This window comes from Podarcis vaucheri (assembly GCF_965113315.1).
Source record: "Podarcis vaucheri genome assembly, chromosome: 5".
Classification (NCBI taxonomy): Eukaryota; Metazoa; Chordata; class Lepidosauria; order Squamata; family Lacertidae; genus Podarcis; species Podarcis vaucheri.
In genome coordinates this window covers 103,623,835-103,642,995 of record NC_138763.1, presented here as the reverse complement: position 1 = coordinate 103,642,995, position 19,161 = coordinate 103,623,835, and the positions used below count along the sequence as shown (strand labels likewise).

The 19,161-nt window shown below is 43.7% G+C and overlaps 1 protein-coding gene across 3 annotated transcripts in view; it reads right to left on the bottom strand.

The window, feature by feature from the left end:
* Positions 1-18,670, bottom strand: part of LOC309532705 (uncharacterized protein) — a 187,706-nt gene extending 169,036 nt beyond the window's left edge. For 2 of the 3 annotated variants that reach the window (XR_014219952.1, XR_014219953.1), the window contains exon 1: positions 18,446-18,670. Coding sequence is in view for 1 of the 3 variants with exons in the window: in XM_082223356.1 (XP_082079482.1) it covers positions 14,142-14,191 (50 nt within the window). In the remaining 2 variants the exon portion in view is untranslated. Of the gene's footprint in view, positions 1-14,141; positions 14,245-18,445 lie in introns of those variants that run through there. The other variant, XM_082223356.1, reaches the window with a different exon arrangement.
* Between the last annotated feature and the right edge of the window lie 491 nt (positions 18,671-19,161).

The following is a 19,161-nucleotide window of genomic DNA, read 5'->3' as shown; positions in this document are numbered from 1 at the left end:
TTAAAACGTTCTGAAAAATATATTGAATTTGCCATAGTTCACATTTGTATAATGCACTTCACAACACAATGAAAACATTTTATTTGCAGCTGTATAGATGAGTAGGTCTCTCGACTCTGTTTCTGTAAAAGGCTTCAACACAAAGATCATGACAGAACATCATGGGTTAAGCTACATCAGTGGCGTAGCGTGGGGGGTGCAGGGGGGGGCCGGCCGCACCGGGCGCAACATCTGGGGGTTAGGGTTAGGGTGCACAAATCCACGTGTTAGGGGGCGCAAATCCACGGGTTAGGGGGCGCAAATTATTTGCCTTGCCCCGGGTGCTGACAACCCACGCTGCGCCACTGAGCTACATGGTTAAACACAAGTGAAGATTCCCAATGTTTGACACAGACACCCAGGCGCTCCTATTGCAGAGAGGATCGGGCGCAGTCATTCATGCAGCTGGTGTCCCAAACCACGGGCAAGCAGATGGGCATGCCTCTGAATATGCTGTGTGTGTGTGCTAAATCTATTTGTGCCAGTGCAGTCATCTCCACATGACACAAAACAGCCATTAGTGTGATTCCGTGCTCTACATGGACAGTACCTTCATGGATACTTTGGTTCTGCGGTCACCATGAAGGGAAGGACAAGGACACTCAAGGAAACCATGGTGGCCGCATAGCCCCCACTATGGGGATTTCACTCCCCACAAATGGCAGTGCCAAAGGGGTCTCCATACATTCCCCAAGCACCCAGGTGGGTCCACAGGTGGAGCTCAGTCCATCTCGTGCCCCCTGCACTCCCAGTAGCTTTGCTTCAAAATGCTGACATCAAGTGAAAGACTGGAGTATTAATGACACCAGCCACTTAAATAATGGGCAAAATAAATATTGGCAGAAGCTATTAATATTGAATGCAAGCTAATGTATCTCAATTGGAACAGTCAACCTTTTAGCTCCTTGATTAATAACTGGTCAAATGTTACAACAGTCGACATGCTGGTTGCGAAATGAAATAAAGGTATCTATTTTTGCTGAAATACATGACCCTAAATGAATCCATTAAAAAAATGAATGTTACTGGAAATAAGTGGCTTTTACACTTACTTAAACATGGCACAGAGAAGGCAGCATATGATAAGCAGATAAATTGCTATTGCCAGAACCATTAATATTTTAAAAATCACTGCACTGTTGGGTGGGGATGAGGGGGGTGGGGGAAGGCAGGTGCAGGAATTTTAAAAATGCCTTGTGCTTTCTCCATCATAGCACATCATCAGATCTCTGAACTAGATGTCATATTATATTTCTCATTTAACCAAAATTTCCTGCTGGTTATGGCTCTGTGCCCGTAAAAGGCACCAAGTTCATTCCTTGGCATCTCTCCTTAAAAGGTCTCGGATTATGGGATGGGGAAACACCTCTTAAGGCCTTGGAGAGTTACTTCTAACAGGGCCTCCTCATATATTATAATTTCTAGGTGTTTTTCAAGCACACCTATGTGCGTGCTCATCAGAAGCCCTGACTGGTTGTGGCTTGTTGCTGTGTAATGGGCAAAACAACCCACAGAGCAGACACGAACTGGGGCCAAAAATGCACCAGGGGTCTGGCTCGGGCCATTTCCATTAGATTTATGACAAGTATTGGCATAAAAAATAAAACAAAAAAACACACCCCACCATCTCAACTTTCAGATAACACTGCTCAGTATTTCTATTTTAATGTTTTATCAGCTTTTTGTGATATTTTGATTGTGCATTTACTTTTTGTTTGTGATTTTATCATTGTAACTTGTGTAAATGGCTTAGAAATCTTGTTTTATTAAATAGTAAAAATGAATCAATGAATAAAATCCCAAACTTGCCTTGTTGGAGTTTGAACTGGTGGTGGCTACCTAAGGAAATATCTCAATATGGCAGTGGAACAGTTTGCAGAAAATATTGTATGGTTGCGCAATGGTAGTGCATCTACATGAAGCTGCTGAAGGACGTCCTGTTGCAAGATGTCACTAATATCTGCCTAGGGAACAACTGAAGCTCTCCTTTTTATCAAATCCAGATGATGGTGTTTTTAAATTGGTCTCAGGACATGGTAACATACCGGTCAAAGATGAATAAACTGGCACTCAATCCCATTAAGATGGAGGTGCTGTTAATGGGCAGTTTGCCAGCTAAGTGGTGTTCATTTTGTTCTGGAGGACTTGTTGCTGGAGAGAATGAGCAGCTTCTATGTCTCAGAGTGTTTTTTTACCAGGATACTGTGTAATCTAAACCTGGAGCAGGCTCAGTGATTGTGGCTGACTGAGGATACAGCCGATCTTGGGCCAGCTGAGACCTGCCCACTCCTCACCCAATTGGGGGATTTTTGCAGGCTGCCACCTGGTGGGAATCTGTCTGTTTGGCAGATGGAACAGAAAGAGGTCCATGCCTGCTCAATTATGCTGGTGTCACTGTAGCTGGAGGCCAGCAGGGCTGGGCACAATCCAAGCGCTCACCTAACCTGCTCAGAACATAGGGAAATTGGACTGTAGTACTTGACTGATACGTATATTGTACCAGCCTTCCTCTAGTTATCCATGCTGATAACCTCTCACATGGATTGCAGCAATGCATCATACATGGGCCTGCCTTTGAAAATGCTCCAGTCACTTCAACTGGTCCAGAATAGGGCCACAAGGCAACAGAATATGGTCATATATGAAACCAGTGCTTTTTCACTAGCAGTAGCTTCCTGTCCATTTCTGGGCCCAGGCTTTTTAAACTTTAAAAACTTTTAGTGACTAAAGATATTTATTAAAGTATTCAGATCTGTGGAATTTTACAGAGCTGATGCGGTTTTTGCTATCATAACTTTACCTGCAGTTGCTGACTTTAATCTGTATTTGCTTTATGATTATATTTGTTTTCAGTTTAACATGTATTGTAAGCTGCCCAAAGAAGCTTCTGCTCTTGAGTGGTCTAAAATGCAGTAACTAAACAAACAAACTTCAACCTTAATAATGATAAGAAAAGGGACTGAAAATAATACTTAATGCTACTGTGCAACTCTGTGGTCTGACTATGGTCTATAATGCTGTCAAAAAGGGCTGTTGTGGAGCTGGGAGAGGGGCAGTTCCCTAGGAAGAAAGGCCAAGCATTTGGGACATTTGTATTCAGGCACAGGTTGTAAGCGCAGGTTTTAAACGCAGTGTAAGGTAGTCTCTGTGGGAGTCTATTGTATTTAATTATGGGGTATCAGAGTTTTTAGGGGGTTAACCAGGCTGGGATAGCTGGGATAGCAGGCTTGTTGGTTTCTGAATGTCTGATGTAGACTTTCAATTTCGTTGTTCTGCATGGGGCAATGACAATAAAGATTATCGTATCGTATTGCAAGCAATGCAATTCTAGGCCCCAGATCCACAGGCTGGAGAAGGAAAACTGCTGCACCTCCTCCGGCAGAGAACTGTGCCAGCAGTGAAGTGGATCACTTCACAGGCAGAAAGCTGCTGCTTGTGGAAGTAGCTAACCTTACACCTGCAGACTCTGGCAAGGGGGGTGGGGGGGGTGGGGACACAGGCAAAGAGAAGAACTCTGCCCCTCCCCCCACAGCTCCTGCCCTGACCAGCAAGAATTTTGGAAGCAGAAGTGGATCTACCACTGTGCGTCCCACTTCAGAGTGCAGATCTTCCAAATGTCCCAATTTTCCAAGGACAGTCTCAGAATTGCAGAAGCCACCCCAGTTTCTGATTGATCCCATAATGTCCCAGTTTTCCTTTTTCCTCCTCTCCCCATCACAGCAAACAATTGAAAGTGGTGTGTGTGTGTCTGTAGGTACAAAAACAGAGTCCTGTTTAAACCGAAAATAAAATCCTTGCCTCAAATGAAGGAAATGGTGAAGCTGGCATATGAAGCCCTCCCTATACATCTGAAGGAAAATGTCACCAATTCACTTTAAACTCTTCAATTGCAATGCTTCAGCAGCCAGCCATGTCTTAGGAAATATGTGAAGCTTGTTGCAAATGGAGCCTCATACAGCAAGCCTTTACATCTCTGCTCAGAAGCCCTACGGTATTCAGTGGAACTTACTCCCAGGTAACTGGGTAAAGACTGGGCAGCCTTATACTGCAATCCTAAGCATTTTTACTCAGAAGTAAATCCCACTGAGTGCAGTAGGATTTACTCTCTGGTGTGTTTCTGATCATTCTGACAATTTCTATTTTTTATTGTTGTTGTTATTGTTACCTGGCTTTTTCCCTGACAGGGACTCAAGCCAGCTTACCTCTGAAAATTTATTTCATTCCATTTATCTGTGGAAGGTGTTGTACACACTCCCTTCCCTCACACATTTTCTCTTTACAACAATCCTGAGAGGAAGGTTCGGTGGAGAGGTTGCAACTGGCTCAAGGTGACAGATGCATATGTGTATATGACGTCTATGTGTGCAGCAAGATCAACCGCGGGAAAAGCTTTCTGGTGTAGAATAGAATGCCCTTATTTTCATCTGAAAAATGTTGGAGGGTATGAGAGGGCACTCCAAGGAAGAACATGCTGGAACATATTATATACAATTACAATTAGTATGAAAATGTCTGATAAAAATAAATGTTTATTCCTCCCTAGAATACTAGAATCCAAGTGTACCCAATTAAGTTTATTGGCAATAGCTTCAGAAATTACAAAAGGAAGTATATATATTGTAACCTGTCCTGTGATTCTCGGATGAAGGGTGGTAAAGACATTTAATAAATAATAGCCAATTCTTCACATATTTTTCTTTATTTTATTTTAAAAATATTTTTAGGCTGGTCATCATGCTCATGGATACTAGGACAGTATATACAGTTGCAATCAAAATGACTCAACCCCCACTGTAAATTGTGTTTATTATCAAAATTTCAGCTGTCTGCAATGAGAAATCAAACAAAAGTGAATGAAATAGCTCAACATGGGGGCTCCGCTAGGGGCGCCACGGAAGATGGCCAACAATACCATCTCTCCAGCTCACATGAGGTAATTAAGAGGCTGAGATGGGAGTAATCAGCCTCCCAGGTTTCTTCCCGGTAGAAGGGAAGATGCAGTCTCATCCGCGGCTGCCCACAAACCACCCCCGAGTCGAAAAGAAGGAGGGGGTGGGGGCACTGGATGGAAAGCCCTCGAGGGAGCTTGGATCTCCTGGACGCTGTCTCTGTGAGCGCTCCAAGTTCCATTTCTTAAGATAAAAGATTGGATATTAGATTTATGGACATGCTTCGAGCGAAGAAAGGGTATTTTATCTGCTAATTAAGCCAGCCACTGAGATGCTAAGAGTGACGGATTGGAAGAAAGATAACATCAAAGAATAACATCTAAGCCGGTATGTTGAAACGGAATGGAAAGGAGGGGGGATAAAACTTTTTCTTTTTCTACTACGATACTACCTAACAACCCCCCCGTCCCAGAAGAACCGTCTATATTACCTATAGCAAGTGAGATTGGAAAATATAAACTGTGTGGAAATAATAATATTATCTAAAGCCTTTGTTTTTCGAAATATTTGGAAGAAGATAAAAGACTCTCTTGTAATCGGGATCTGCCATTATGAGACAGACTGTGTTGCAGAGATTAATAGTCATAGGGGGAGGCGAGCCCTTACTTTGTTATTATATCGGTAGCTCAAGTTCGATTTGGCAATCCTCCTCTGGAAAGACTAATGTTTGGTGCAACCTGTCTGAGAAAATTAATGAGCAAACACCTAGATTCTATTTCATCGGAACTGAGGAAAGATGGCGTCTGCCACCCGAGAAGGACTTTTGGATGGATTCGGCATAAATACCAGCGTGTGAGGACATATTGCAAATAAAAGACTTATCAGCTGCAAAAAAAGGGGGGGAGAGTCATACAAAGTTCACACAGAAGCATAATATTGTTCATTTCAGCTCACCTGTGGAAACAACTCAGAGGCTATGAAAGAAGAAGGATAATAACAAAATTTAAAGATGGGACTAGTGGACACTCAAAGCAGTAGAAATATGAGATGATTGGACCCCACTGAACTTGAAGCATGGGAACCCCCAACAAAAAATTTATAATTTGGCAAAATATTTGGACTTCATGATATATATTTGTATAATTTGGAATATTTAATGTGATTTGATTGGATTGTTATAATGGAAAACTTAATAAAAATTATTATTTAAAAAATGAAATAGCTCAACACAATGGATGCTTCAGGTTCAAATTCAGCTGAAATTGCAACTTACACTGGCTTCTCCAGTGTCACTATTATTCAACCCCTTCATGGCAAGCATCTTTAGTACTTAGTAGAGCAGCCTTTTGCTGCTATGACCTGCTGCAAACCAGATGCATAGCCAGACAGCAGCTTGCGGCAGCGTTCCTGAGGAATCTTAGCCCATTCCTCATGAGCAATGGCCCAGCTCTCACTTCAATACATCACTACTGGGAAAACCAGAGCTTTAACTATACGGACTTTTGTTGGCAAGGTGATGTTGCTCCAGTGCTTTTTTTCTGGGGGGACGTAGGGGGACGCATACCCATAAACATTTTGTGAATCTAACGGGAGAAGAAACTAAAAAATTTAAATTGTTAGTTTCTTCTCTAGCACGGTGAAGCGTCACTTCCGCTGCTACCCCTGATGGCGGGTAGCATTTCCTCTCATGGTGTTTCCTGAGTCTCAGATGGAAGCAGGCATTTAATGTGTGAAGTAGGGGCTGGAATCTAGCACAGTGATTGGTCAGTTTCGTTGTTGCCACCTCCGATGGTGGCTTCCTTTCCTTTCCCAGTGATTTTCTTGAGTCACAAGGAGAGTACCCCTAAACATTTTTTTAGAAAAAAGCACTGAGTTGCTCCCATTATGCACCTGACACCCGCCCCCCCCCCCCCAGCCAGGCTGATACCAGGAGTGCGTTAGGCTTGTTGAAATTTACCTGGTATGATGTAGCACAAAGTGGTGGCATGGAGAAGGCCTTAGCTATGAACCGTTTTGCACACGTGTCGGCTTTTTCACTTCTTTGCCCAGACACACAGGCCGGGGCGGGCGGGGGGGGGGAGGGGGGAGTGATCCCATTCAGCTGAACATGTAAAAAGGGTAAAGGGACCCCTGACCATTAGGTCCAGTCGTGGCCAACTCTGGGGTTGCAGCGCTCATCTTGCTTTATTGGCCGAGGGAGCCGGCATACAGCTTCCAGGTCATGTGACCAGCATGACTAAGCCGCTTCTGGCGAACCAGAGCAGCGCACGGAAATGCTGTTTACCTTCCCGCCAGAGTGGTACCTATTTATCTACTTGCACTTTGATGTGCTTTCGAACTGCTAGGTTGGCAGGAGCAGGGACCAAGCAATGGGAGCTCACTCCGTTGCGGGGATTCGAACCACCAACCTTCTGATCAGCAAGTCCTAGGCTCTGTGGTTTAACCCACAGCGCCACCCGCGTCCCTTCTGCTGAACATGTAGAAGTACATATAAATAATTTAATGTTAACATCTGCTACATATTGTGGGCTGCTTCACCATACATAATCACAGAGCACTGTATATCTTCCATACCATTCAGTCACTAATTGTAAGTAGAATTTTCTTATTTCTTTTTTTCCTTTAAAAAACAGTCCCTTTCCCCTGCAATCACTATGGTGACTGAAATTTGCTTGGACAAAATTTTTCCCAGGAAAAAACACACTACTGTGTAAGTAAACTTTTTTCATAACATTTCTCATTATTATGGATATTGCTCCTGAAATGGGACCAGGCCATACAGTTATGAGCGAGGAGCAACCCTACTGGTCTTCCCTCTGTTCTACCTGAAAGACTAAAATTTTTGTTTCTAATAAGAGCATGCAGGCTTCTAGAGAACACAAAGTTAAGCTCCCCACTCCCTTTAAAGCAAAAGCCATTGTTCCTGCCAGGAAAATTTGATATATACGTTAGACTCTGAGGGAAGAAACAGAAGACTGAGCAGTAGCCTCCTAAAGGCAGGAGCACTGTCAGGGCATGCAGTCCAAGCCGGGAGGACTCCTAGCCCAAAGTAGGCCTATATCCCCTCCTAATTGCCAGATTAACCCGGAGGAGCAAAGGGGAATGTCGCAGGAAGTTTAAGAAGGCACTGAAGACTTCTTTCCAATTGTTGGCTGAAATCACAGGAGAACCACAAGGCTGAGAGGTAAATCATTCTTCAGGGAAGCCTCAGCATGTTAACAGATCAACGTCTCAAGAACTATACAGAACTTACATGGCATGATAAAAGTGGAAGAAATTTCTGCCAGCAGAAATCCTGACCCTCTTAATTCCAGATTGCAACCCCTGCCCAATATCTCACTCCACACAGGTTGACCTACAACTTGGAGGGGAGGGCAGTAGCCAGGATGCTGAGCTGTCCCTTGGACCACTGTTGTGTCTAGCAGAATGTTCTCCTTCTGTGCCTAAAGCAGCCTTCTCCAAGCAGCCACCCGTCAGATGTTTTGAACTACCATTTCCATCAGTTCTGGCCAGCATAGTCAATGGTTAGGATAGAACAGTTGGCACTTTAGCCCAAAACATCTGGGGGGCACCAGATTGGGGAACAATGGCCTAACATGCGAAAGTAAACATATTGCTACATGCTCCCCACTTCCCCAAGCCTTGAGAAGTTCTGCAGGCTGCACTTGCCAGAGTTTGACTTTGGGAAGACATTTCCCAAAGTCATTTGACATTTTTGTCACCCATGATTTATTTACAAATGCACAAGACGACCAGGAAATCCATCACCCCTTATCAGTTCCCTCTCATAGCACCTTCTATGGGTTTAATGAGAACCATTGAAGCCCAAAGGGGGGTTATTATTATCCCCTGGCCTACCTGGCAGACAGTGTGCCAAGATGACGATCCAAGTTCCAGATGCCAATCCACACAAGCCAAGTCAGGAGATGCAGTCCAGAGTCAGTCCAAGTAAGCAGTAAGTAGCTCAGCAGGCAATCTCAAAGTAGAAACCTGTGAAGGTCCAAGGAGAATCCCAGACAAGATCCCTCAAGGTGGCCAGTTTAACAAACACAGCCCCTCAGCTCTGCTGCCTTCTGATCCTGTGTCTGCTGACTGCAGCATCTGGGCTTGATGAGCATGTGACCCTCGCCTGCTCCAGCTTGCCCCAGCTGAGGAGTCTAGGCCTCCTTCCCCACCTGGCCAGCTAGTGAACTGGGCTGCAGGCCCTGACCTGACTCTGCATCCTGGAGTGCTCTGCCCGCTGTTCCCTATGTCTTAGGGCCTGTCGTGTTCATGGGGACGGGGGCCTCTCTGGCTCTGGGTCCCGCTGCTCGGCTTCCTGTGCACTGCCCCCTGCGCTCTCATCATCCTCTGTCACCCTGTGAGTATTGTCTACAACAACCTCTCCTTCCCCATCCCTAGCCTGCTCCCGGGTGACCCAGTCCCAGCTGCACCTCTCAGCAAAATCCTGTTCCTGCCAGTTCAAGACAGGTAGCCTAGGACTATGTTAGTATATATAACATATACAATAATATATATATTCTAAGGTGTATACGAATATTTTTTATACCTATTGGATTTACTATCCATGATTTTCAAAGAGGAGAATATTGAAGATAATTTTGTGGCAACGATATTTGTTTCAGTTCTAGCTGAATATTATTCAGTATTTGTCATTTTAATATATGAGAGCCAATGTGGTGTGGCAGATCAGGGAGACCCTCATGTGCCCTCAGTCACAAAGTTCCCCTGGACCCCTCAGGGCTATTGTAAGGATAGCATCCAGCCACTCCCCCACCTCACATAGGCTGCTTTGACCGCCTTGGGGAAAATACAGGATATAAATCTGATAACTAAATGAGAAAGATGTACGAGAGACATACATCCAATGAAGTTCTATCTCTGTTGGTCACCTTGTATGGGCACAATATATGCTAACTTTGTCGCAGGACCAGTTCTCCATAGTGAAGTGGAGGCATTTTTTTCTTTTCTTTTTGTGCTGTTGCAAAAGTGTTGCAGCTTCATTGGGATGGTCAATGGGTCAATTGACCTCTTGAACCAGCAAGGTGGAGGGTGCTGTGGTTTCTGGCTGCTGCACTGAAAACCTGGAAGGTAAAACCCCAAAGTCCCCTGCCTTGGGATGCAATAGCAGAATATCCATCTTGGGAAACTACAGGGCAGGAGAGCAGTGTCTCCACTCACCAGTGCTTCTTTTTTAAAAAAGAAAAATAGGTGCTGGTACTTGCCATGAAGTTGTTACACTACGTGCCACACTTTTTAACAAGAACAAAATAGAGGTGCCGGACTTCTACCCCCCTCCCACTGGCCTCAACTTTGCTGGGACTGGGAGCACACACCCCCCACCGACGGCCCAGTGAAGCTCCAAGGCCTGAAGGCCTCTGGAGTTGAACGGGGGGGGGGGGAGCAAAAAGGACTCTCCCTCAGCTGAGCACCAGCTTACCTAGGTGTTGGAATCTAAAAAATAACAGAAATAAGATGTATGATAGTAATAGTGAGAAGGCAATTTTTTAATGAGAAAATAAAAATTAAAAGCGGGCAATTTATTTATTTTTAAATGATACTAAACCTGAACAGGAAATCAGAAGATTCCTAACAGGGCTGACCAGGCTTTGTTCCTGGTTGCAACGTAAAAGGACCCCAGGAGGAAACTACTGAATCTGATAGAACACAGCAAAAGGACCAAACTCCTACTGACGATCAGGTCCCTAGACATCTTTAAAGCCTTTGATTGCTTAGAATTGAAATATCTATTAGCAGTATTAACTAACATGAAATTTGGGCCCAACTTCCTACAAATTTACTTCCAAGCCTCAGCAAAATGCAGAATTAGCAATATGGACTCCAATCTCCCTTCCTATTCATCCTGGCCCTGGAACCCCTTGCAATCCGACTCTGAGCAGCCCCAGATATCAAGGGTGTAGAAATAAAAGGTAAAACCTATAAAATAGGGTTGCAGGTCAACCTGATGGTCACGACACCAGACCCCATAAACACAGCAACTCAACACATCCGCAATGGTGTCGGGCCTGCAAGTAAACTTTGCAAAAACTGAGGCTATGTGCTTCAAACCCCCCCCCCCCCGCATACCCAAAAGGAATTCACCAACATCACAAAGATAAAACTTTGCGTCACCAAATTCAGGTACCTAGGGGTTCAAATAACCAGAAACCTCAAATTATACCTCCACAATTACAAGCCCCTGTGGCAACAAATCAACAGTTACTTGAGGAAATGGAACAGTGCCAACTTCACCTTCTCAGACAAAATGATCACTCTCTCAAAGCTAACCTATTGATTCCAAATCCTCCCAATCTGGATTCCCCCAGCCAACTCCAGAAGTGGCTACACCCGTTTATTTTATCACACAAAGAGCCCTAAATAATAAGAATAAGCCCTAAATACCTGCACCTCCCTCCTCAGAAGGAGAACAGGGAATCCCCAACAAAGAATTATGTTACATCGGCAACCAAGTATACCACATAATCCCGTATATTCTTGGAGAGAGACACCGTTGAAACATCTCCACAACAGCACACCCATTACTCCAAATAAACTAAAGAAAATCCCCACAATACTGAACAGGTTCACTGAACAGGAAGTGAAAAGCAGGCAAACTATCCCCATCCCCACTAATCCCCTAGCCTAACCCCCAGCACAAAACCTCCAGAAAAACACCTGGCAAGCCGAAGGCCTGCACTGCCTAAAAGACTTCTACAAAAACAACAAACCCATACCAGCACAAGAAATACAAGACAAACTAGGGGACACCCAAATACCTTGGCTAGCACATTGTCAACTATACGCTTCTTAAACAATCCAGCAGTAAAATCAGCAGCCACTAGGCCCTGGACCACCTTCAAAAACCTTCTCCTGACAGCAGAGGGACACAGCAAAGGGATGGCATTCGCAATGTACAAAATACTGCTCCAGAATCCCACAACCCCCCTTGACGCAATCGAAGAACAATGGGAGCATGACATTGGCGATGAAATTAACCCCACCAAATGGACTAGAATGTGGTCTAAACTTCCCTTTAAGTCGATATCAGCCAAAAGAAGGGAACTCCCTCTGAAGCTCACCTACAGGTGGTACCCCATAGACACTGGCACTGATATGCCCAGGAACCTCACCAAGGAGAGGCTGCAGCTCCACAGGCACATCCCTCCACATGTGGTAGGAATGCCCTAAAATCCAACTCTTCTGGACAGCAGTACTACAAGAGATATGCAAAATAATTAAACAGGTATTAGAACTCACCCAGAAGTCACCCTACTGAACATCTTCCAAGATCATAATCACCACTCACAGTATAGAGAGTTTATAACCCACCTACTCTCAGCAGCCAGAAACCTCATAGCCAGACACTGGAGAGACCTGTCAGGAGTAAACACGAACCAATGGTATCAAACTGTATGGGAAACAGCCTTATTAGAAAAACTAACCAATAAACTGAAACTGACATGGGAACAAATAGAAGAAGGGTATGGCTCCCCTTTATCACATACACAGCCCAACAAGACAATGACAAAAATCCATCAACAGCATACGAATCAATCTGGCTTACCTGACCTAACAAGGACCACCCCCACCCCCGCTCGTAAATGCAAACCCCACTGCAGACAACCACAGACAAGCACCCACACCCTGGCCCCCAATACCTCTCACTACCAAGGAAATGTAATAAACGAAGAGAAAGAGAACTTACCCAGTTGACGCTGACACAAAACCCCACACGGACACCATACAAAAGAATATAAGCCTCCCCCTCCCCACTCGACTTCCCCAACCTTATACTGCACTCAACACTAATGTCTCACAGCAAATGTAACTGATTTGTAAGAAGGACTACAACCTGAAAAAAGAGACAAGGCGTGTACTTTTGTAAACCAAGAAAATCATATATATTGAACAAATGAGGTGCTGGTACTGCGTACCCTTGAGTACCCCTGACCCTATGTTTTGGGACTTTGTTCATTTCACCTCCTTCCTTGCAAAAGTGTAATAAAAGAAAGGTCATAATCAAACAAAGGTAACAAAGAAGCAAAGGTGACAGTTTTTAAGCCCCAGTGATTTCAGTGAGGAGAAATTTCAGCTGAAATCAGTGGGCTTTCAAAGTGCTTAACTGTTGGCAGGATTGTACTCATAATTCTTAAAAACCCTGAAGCATTTATAGGTTTAACGTCCTACATGGCAACAGCCTGAGAGCAAAACCCCACTGAACAGCTCAGATGTGCAAGAGTGATATATAGATCTTACATTGTTTGTCTTGTTTAAAATGTGCAAAAACCTGAACTGAGGAATAATTTCCCCACTGGAGGCTGTCAATCTGCACCTTGACTTGACTGAGTGAGGGGAAGGGGGCGGCATGCCTGGTAAGAGAGCTGTGAGGCCCTTGAACCCTTTTCCTTGATGCAAAGGAAAACGGTTTCATTCCTGCTTGGAATCCAAAAAGGAGAACAGGAAAGAACGTCTGAGCTCCATAGAGATTTGGTTTTTATTTGCCTACAGGACGTGGCAGATTTAAAAACTGGCTTTATTTTTCAGTATCCTTAAAGGACCTAACATTTTCCCCCTTTCTTTTTGGCAGGCAACTCTAACTGGAACTTTGAGTCCAGCCAAAGTAGACAATAAAACAGTCAAGAGGCAGAATGCCAAAATACAACAGCATCAGAGTCCAGAGCCTAATTCTCTCCCCCCCCCCCATGATTTACACAGGAAGACATTTTAAAACACACACACACAGGAAAACTTATGTCCTGAAATGAACTCTTCATATGTTAAAACTGCTTGTAAATTAGCCCAGTGAAGTTAAACTATTTCAAAGAGATGTTTTAAAGAAATCCATATGTTCTTTCATTTTTTTCTTTTGAAGTAGAGCGCTAACTTTTGAATGCAATAATTATCCCCATATTTCTAACTCAGCACAGTGTGGAGATTAAATAAACAGTGTTTAGCTATCTAACTTTTTCAGCTTAACCAGAGTGAAATATACTGGTTTATTTCTCTATACAGGGTAACTGTTTATACTGGCATTTAGGGACCTGGCAATTACGCAAAATAAAATGCAGGGACTGTGAATGCTTTAAGAACAGAAGAAGAGCTTTGTAGATTCTACCAAGATCCATCTAGTCTAGTCATCCCTAGCCAGGTGTTGCATTCCTGCCCCCCCCCGTGCTCCCCTGCATGCATAAACCCCTCCCACCCCCACCCTACCTCGCTATGCCCCCTTTTCTGGCCACTTCCAGGTCCGTGGCAATGAGCATGCGTGTGGTCCTAAGTCAACGAGACACACGTAAAATGGCCACTGACTGTAATTCCCGTCAGGCCATCCAGCACAGGCATGCTGATTGATGCTGATGAGAGTTGTACAGTACTCCAGAGTATCTAGAGGGCAACAGGTGGGGGAATATTGTTGTGGTCCAGGATTCTGTTTCCAGCCACAGCTAGTCAGGTCAGCTTCCCAGGGGCCCCGACCTTGTAGCGTTGGACAAATGTGCCAGCTTCAGGTTCTCTTGGTATCTTCTTTTTTTTGCAAATGTGAGTTTATTTCTCCACATTTACCCAACAATCTGCAAAAATCCCCAAGAGAATTCATCACCATTTTTGTGTTAATTTCTCCTAATTAACACATTTTTGTATGCAGTTTTGACTAATGTACACATTACTGCCAAAATAATCCCACAATATACAGCATTTTTGTATGCTTTTTTCATAAATATATGCCTTCATATTCACCCTTTTCCCCATTTCCCACATTTTTGTAAAGAGTGGTTGGAGAATAGCACTGCAAAGTTTGGAGAAGTGCAAATATTGAAGGACAGCTGGGTTTCAGTTCACGTTTTGATTCAAGAAGTGTGAATGAGGTAGTTTCTTATTAAAATACAAGCAGAATCAAATTTCTTTCCCATCTCTACTCACAGGGCACAAAGATGGCAGTCATCATCTCCTGTTTGTGTAGAGAAGCACTTCCTTCTAACTGCCAATCAACTTGGCAAGTGAGTGAATTTGGCCCTGCTGTTATGTGAGAAGGTGACAAGTGGTGTTTGATGCTTTCTTTCCATGCAGTTTACGATTTTGTAAACTCAAACCCTGCTTCTAAGCTAAACCAGGCTTTACCTGTACGCATGTAATGTGTGAAACTCACAATCAGTGGCACTTTTTCTCTGTCTTTTCCCACACAAAAAAGCTTACTGTGGGGACCGTGTGAAACACGGAGGAGGAAAGTTGTAGCAAAACCATTCTCCCACTGCCTCTTCTCTGCTCCAAGATACCTCCCTCCCCCTGCTTTCCTCACGTTTGAAAATGGGTGAGGTGGGGAAACCGTGGAGGAACTGCAGACTTTCCCATTCCAAGAGTTAAATACCACTTCCTCTCTGCTTCTTACTGCTTCTCCCAAAGCTGCTTTCCTTTCCTTTCCTTTTTTAACAAGGAAGTGAATAAATTAACCTTTGTATGTAGCAGACACAATTTTATTTGTCACATTTTAGTGATCCCGTGAAACTGCACGTTCTGAGCATTTTTGTTTATCAGGGCTGGCAAACTGTTTTGCTGTAAAATATCAGGAGAGGAGCATAGCAATCATATCTTACTTCACCCGAAAACTCTCTAGATTTAGTGAAGCCATTGTCTCTCAACCTCAACCCCTCATTTAATTATACAGAGCCAACAAAACTACCTTGTAAGGATTACAGAAAAATAATGATGATAATAATGAATGTGAAGAACCTTGAAAACTTTAATAGTTCTATTTAAATGCACTTTTACTAGATTCTTTTTTTATTTTTAAGGGCAAATAAAAGCATTTTGAAATAATAAGTAGGTCAATCCATTGTACAGGTCTTGCAGAATGAGGTGGTATAATTTGGGACTGTGGGTATATATGCCTCACACATAAAAAAATCTCTGATATGCTAATTTATTACATGTAGGGAAGTGATATTTTTAAGTATTTAATGTTTTCATAGTGATGTTGCTCTTAATGTGTGAGGTGCCTGCAGAGGAGAGTGTCTGCATGTTTACACCTGGGAGTGCTGTCAACAGCTGCCCGTCATGGTGGCAACACGCAGTCTGCAAGATCAGAGACACCAGTTGCTGGGGAACGCATGGCTTATTGGGCACTGTCGTTTTTCAAGGGCAATTGTAGCTCTGAGGGGGGTAAGAAACTAAGAAGGTAAGAATAGCTTGCTGGCTCAGTCCAACGGCCCATTTCGTCCAGCATCCCAACCCGCCAGATGCCTGAAGGCAATCCTGTACAGTGGTACCTCTAGTTATGAACTTAATTAGTTCCAGAAGTCCGTTCTTAACCTGAAACTGTTCTTAACTAGAGGCATCCTTTCGCTAATGGGGCCTCTTGCTGCTGCTGCACACACGATTTCCGTTCTCATCCTGGGGCAAAGTTCTCAACTCGAGGTAACTCTTCCAGGTTAGCGGAGTTTGTAACGTGAAGCGTTTGTAACCTGAGGCGTTTGTAACTCGAGGTACCACTGTATAGGGAAGGTTTTTTAGATGTCTAATGTTTTATTATGGTTTTTTTTTTGTATGCTGGAAGCTCCCCAGAGTGGCTGGGGCAACCCAGTAAGATGTGTGTGATATAAAGAGTAAAATTATCATTATGGAATGGGACCCCCCTATTTTCATCAGATAAATGTTGGAGGGTATGTACTTGATACATTTGGCCACCTGCCTACCCAGCAGTGTGAAAAGAGGGGTGTTGCCAATATAATACCAGGCCAAAACACATGCCCAGTGAACTATGCTTAGCTTGGTGGGTAAGGATTTATGAACACCTATGGAAGTATCAGTTAGACAGCTTGTTCTCCTTTTCTTTTTCCAAAGTGATAGTCTCATCTGTGCCTCTGTCCCAGCATGCCTCTGCCTAGCCCAAAAGCCTTTACTCAAGGTGGAGCCTTTACAGTTCAGGTGCAGCTTCCTCCATTTGCATGAAGAGAGGAAAAAACTGCAGGCGAGCTTAAGGCCATGCGCTTAACCATAAACACCCTCTATCTCCCCCCCTTTTTAAAGCCCAAGGAAGAGTTCTGTGTAACTCAAAAGTTCACGTACTGCATTGAAACGTTAGCTGGTCCTAATACAGGAAATATTTCTGATGCTAATAAAAAAATCAAGAGTCAGAAATGTTGGAGAAAATTTAGCAGAGAAACATTCCATAATAATTTTGTGTAATCTTAGCCCTGCTTTACGTCTGGTAGCATGACAGGATCCTGAGGGATGTAGAAATGTAAAACTTTCCTTCTTAATCTATGCCACTTCATATTCTATGTATTCTTCTGCAATGAGGTGTTCAGTTGATTTGTGGTGTGGGAAACCCTCATTTTAAAAGCAAAAATCACAGCCAAAAAAAGTATTCCCTCCTCCCCACCAACCAGACCTACATTGGTGAGGGAACATTTATGAGGGCCTCAGAATCATCTCTGGAATAGTTCACATGAAAGACAGATGGTGGATCAGTGTGCTACTGTCTGTGCCAATTCCACAGCCTTGCTTCCTCATTCACTGGCCTCTCTGCCCGCCCCCATGGCACCCCTGGACACAAGAATGAGCCTCTTCCACTGTGGCTTCCCTTGTGTGGGGTGCTCTCCCCAGGGAGGCCTTCCGGGCAGCTTCTTTACATATTTTTAGGCATCAGGTGAAAATGTTTCTCTATAGCCAGGCCTTTGGCTGATTAAACAATCTTTTAAATGTGTTTGTGGGACGGAGGTTATTGACTTACTTTTGTTTTCTTATATTGTGTTCTAATTTTGTATTTTTATGTTGTGATCTCTGAATGAAGAGTGGTATACAGATTTAAACAAACAAATTATGTGGGTCTTCCCAACTAGGCTCTTCACATGCTTAATTTCAACTATTAAAGAGTTCCCAACCACTCACTATGCTATTCGCTACCATTTCCCCTCATATGATCACATAGAAAGAGCTACATAACATAGTCCTACAGGAAATTAATGACATATTTATTCCAAAATTTGCTGCCAATGAAGCAGCTGGAACACAAGGCAACGGGAAACATAAAGAAATGTAAATGACCTATAATGAGAAACCAATATGTACTTGGCTTGGAAAGTTCAAGTTAAATGTACAGATACACTTTGGCAAAGTCCCAGTTCCCAACACAGAACAAACCTCAAAACCTGTTCAGATCTCAAACCTATTAAATTTGAAGTGGATTTGAAATTAGTCAAAACAATATTTGCCTATTCCTATTTACAATTCCACAAAAAGCCGTTGGCTGTCAATGCAACGTATAGAATCAATATATGCCCTTTGGTGGACTGAAGACGAAACTCTGACTCTCTTGCTGTGGTGAAGTGGCCCAGTCGAAGCAGAAAAGTCTTCTCTCTATTTTCTAAATGCTTGTCATTGGCTCTTTACACTCAGTCCCATCTCAAGGAACTCTAGTTGCTGACTAAGGAAATAAATCTTTCACTCATGGGGGCCCAGGCAAGCCTGATGCAGTTGAAAATAGTTACTGGCTAGTTGGTTTATTCATTTAATAGTCTTACCTTGCCTTTCTTCAACAGGCCTTCATTTCTAACGTGAAGTGGAAGATAACACATAATAAACATAGGATTCATCTTTGAAAGGAGCATCACTTACTGCTCCAGGAGAGGATTGAGGTGGGAGGAACAGAAACAGGGGGCACACAGATGGAGTCTTTGCACGCAGCTCAGGTGGGGAAGGGACATGAGTTGTGGCTGGGGCCAGGCCTCTCTGTTGCTGCCGCTGCCTCATTGGGTGCACACCTAGGAGTAGCTCAGAGACTTAGGACTCACAGACGGACATGCCTTTTCCTAACCTGTAAGTGTACTTTTGACCAAAAAAAGAGTTAATTCCTCACTTTGGACATTCCTTGCCTGGCAGTGGTGACAGTGTCTCAAAGTGTGCTCCCTTTGCTAAATTAGGAAGGTCTCTCCAGCTGGGAGACTGACAGTGCTCTAACCTTAATCAACCATCCCAGGAAGAGAAGGAAGCCTTGCTTTTCTCAGCTCTTGAAACTGAGCAAGTTATTTGGGCCTTCGCAACTTGCGCTGCTAGGTTGACGTGGGGGAAGATGCATTAACAGCAGTATTGAGACACTGCCTCTTCCACAATCCCGCTGCCCCCCCCCCCCGGCCTCCACCTAGAATGGTTCTTTCAGAGGGCCTTAAAAAATGTGCTATTCTGTTGTTCTATTGGGTAGTTTTTATTTTATTTATTAACCCGATCTGTTAACCAGATC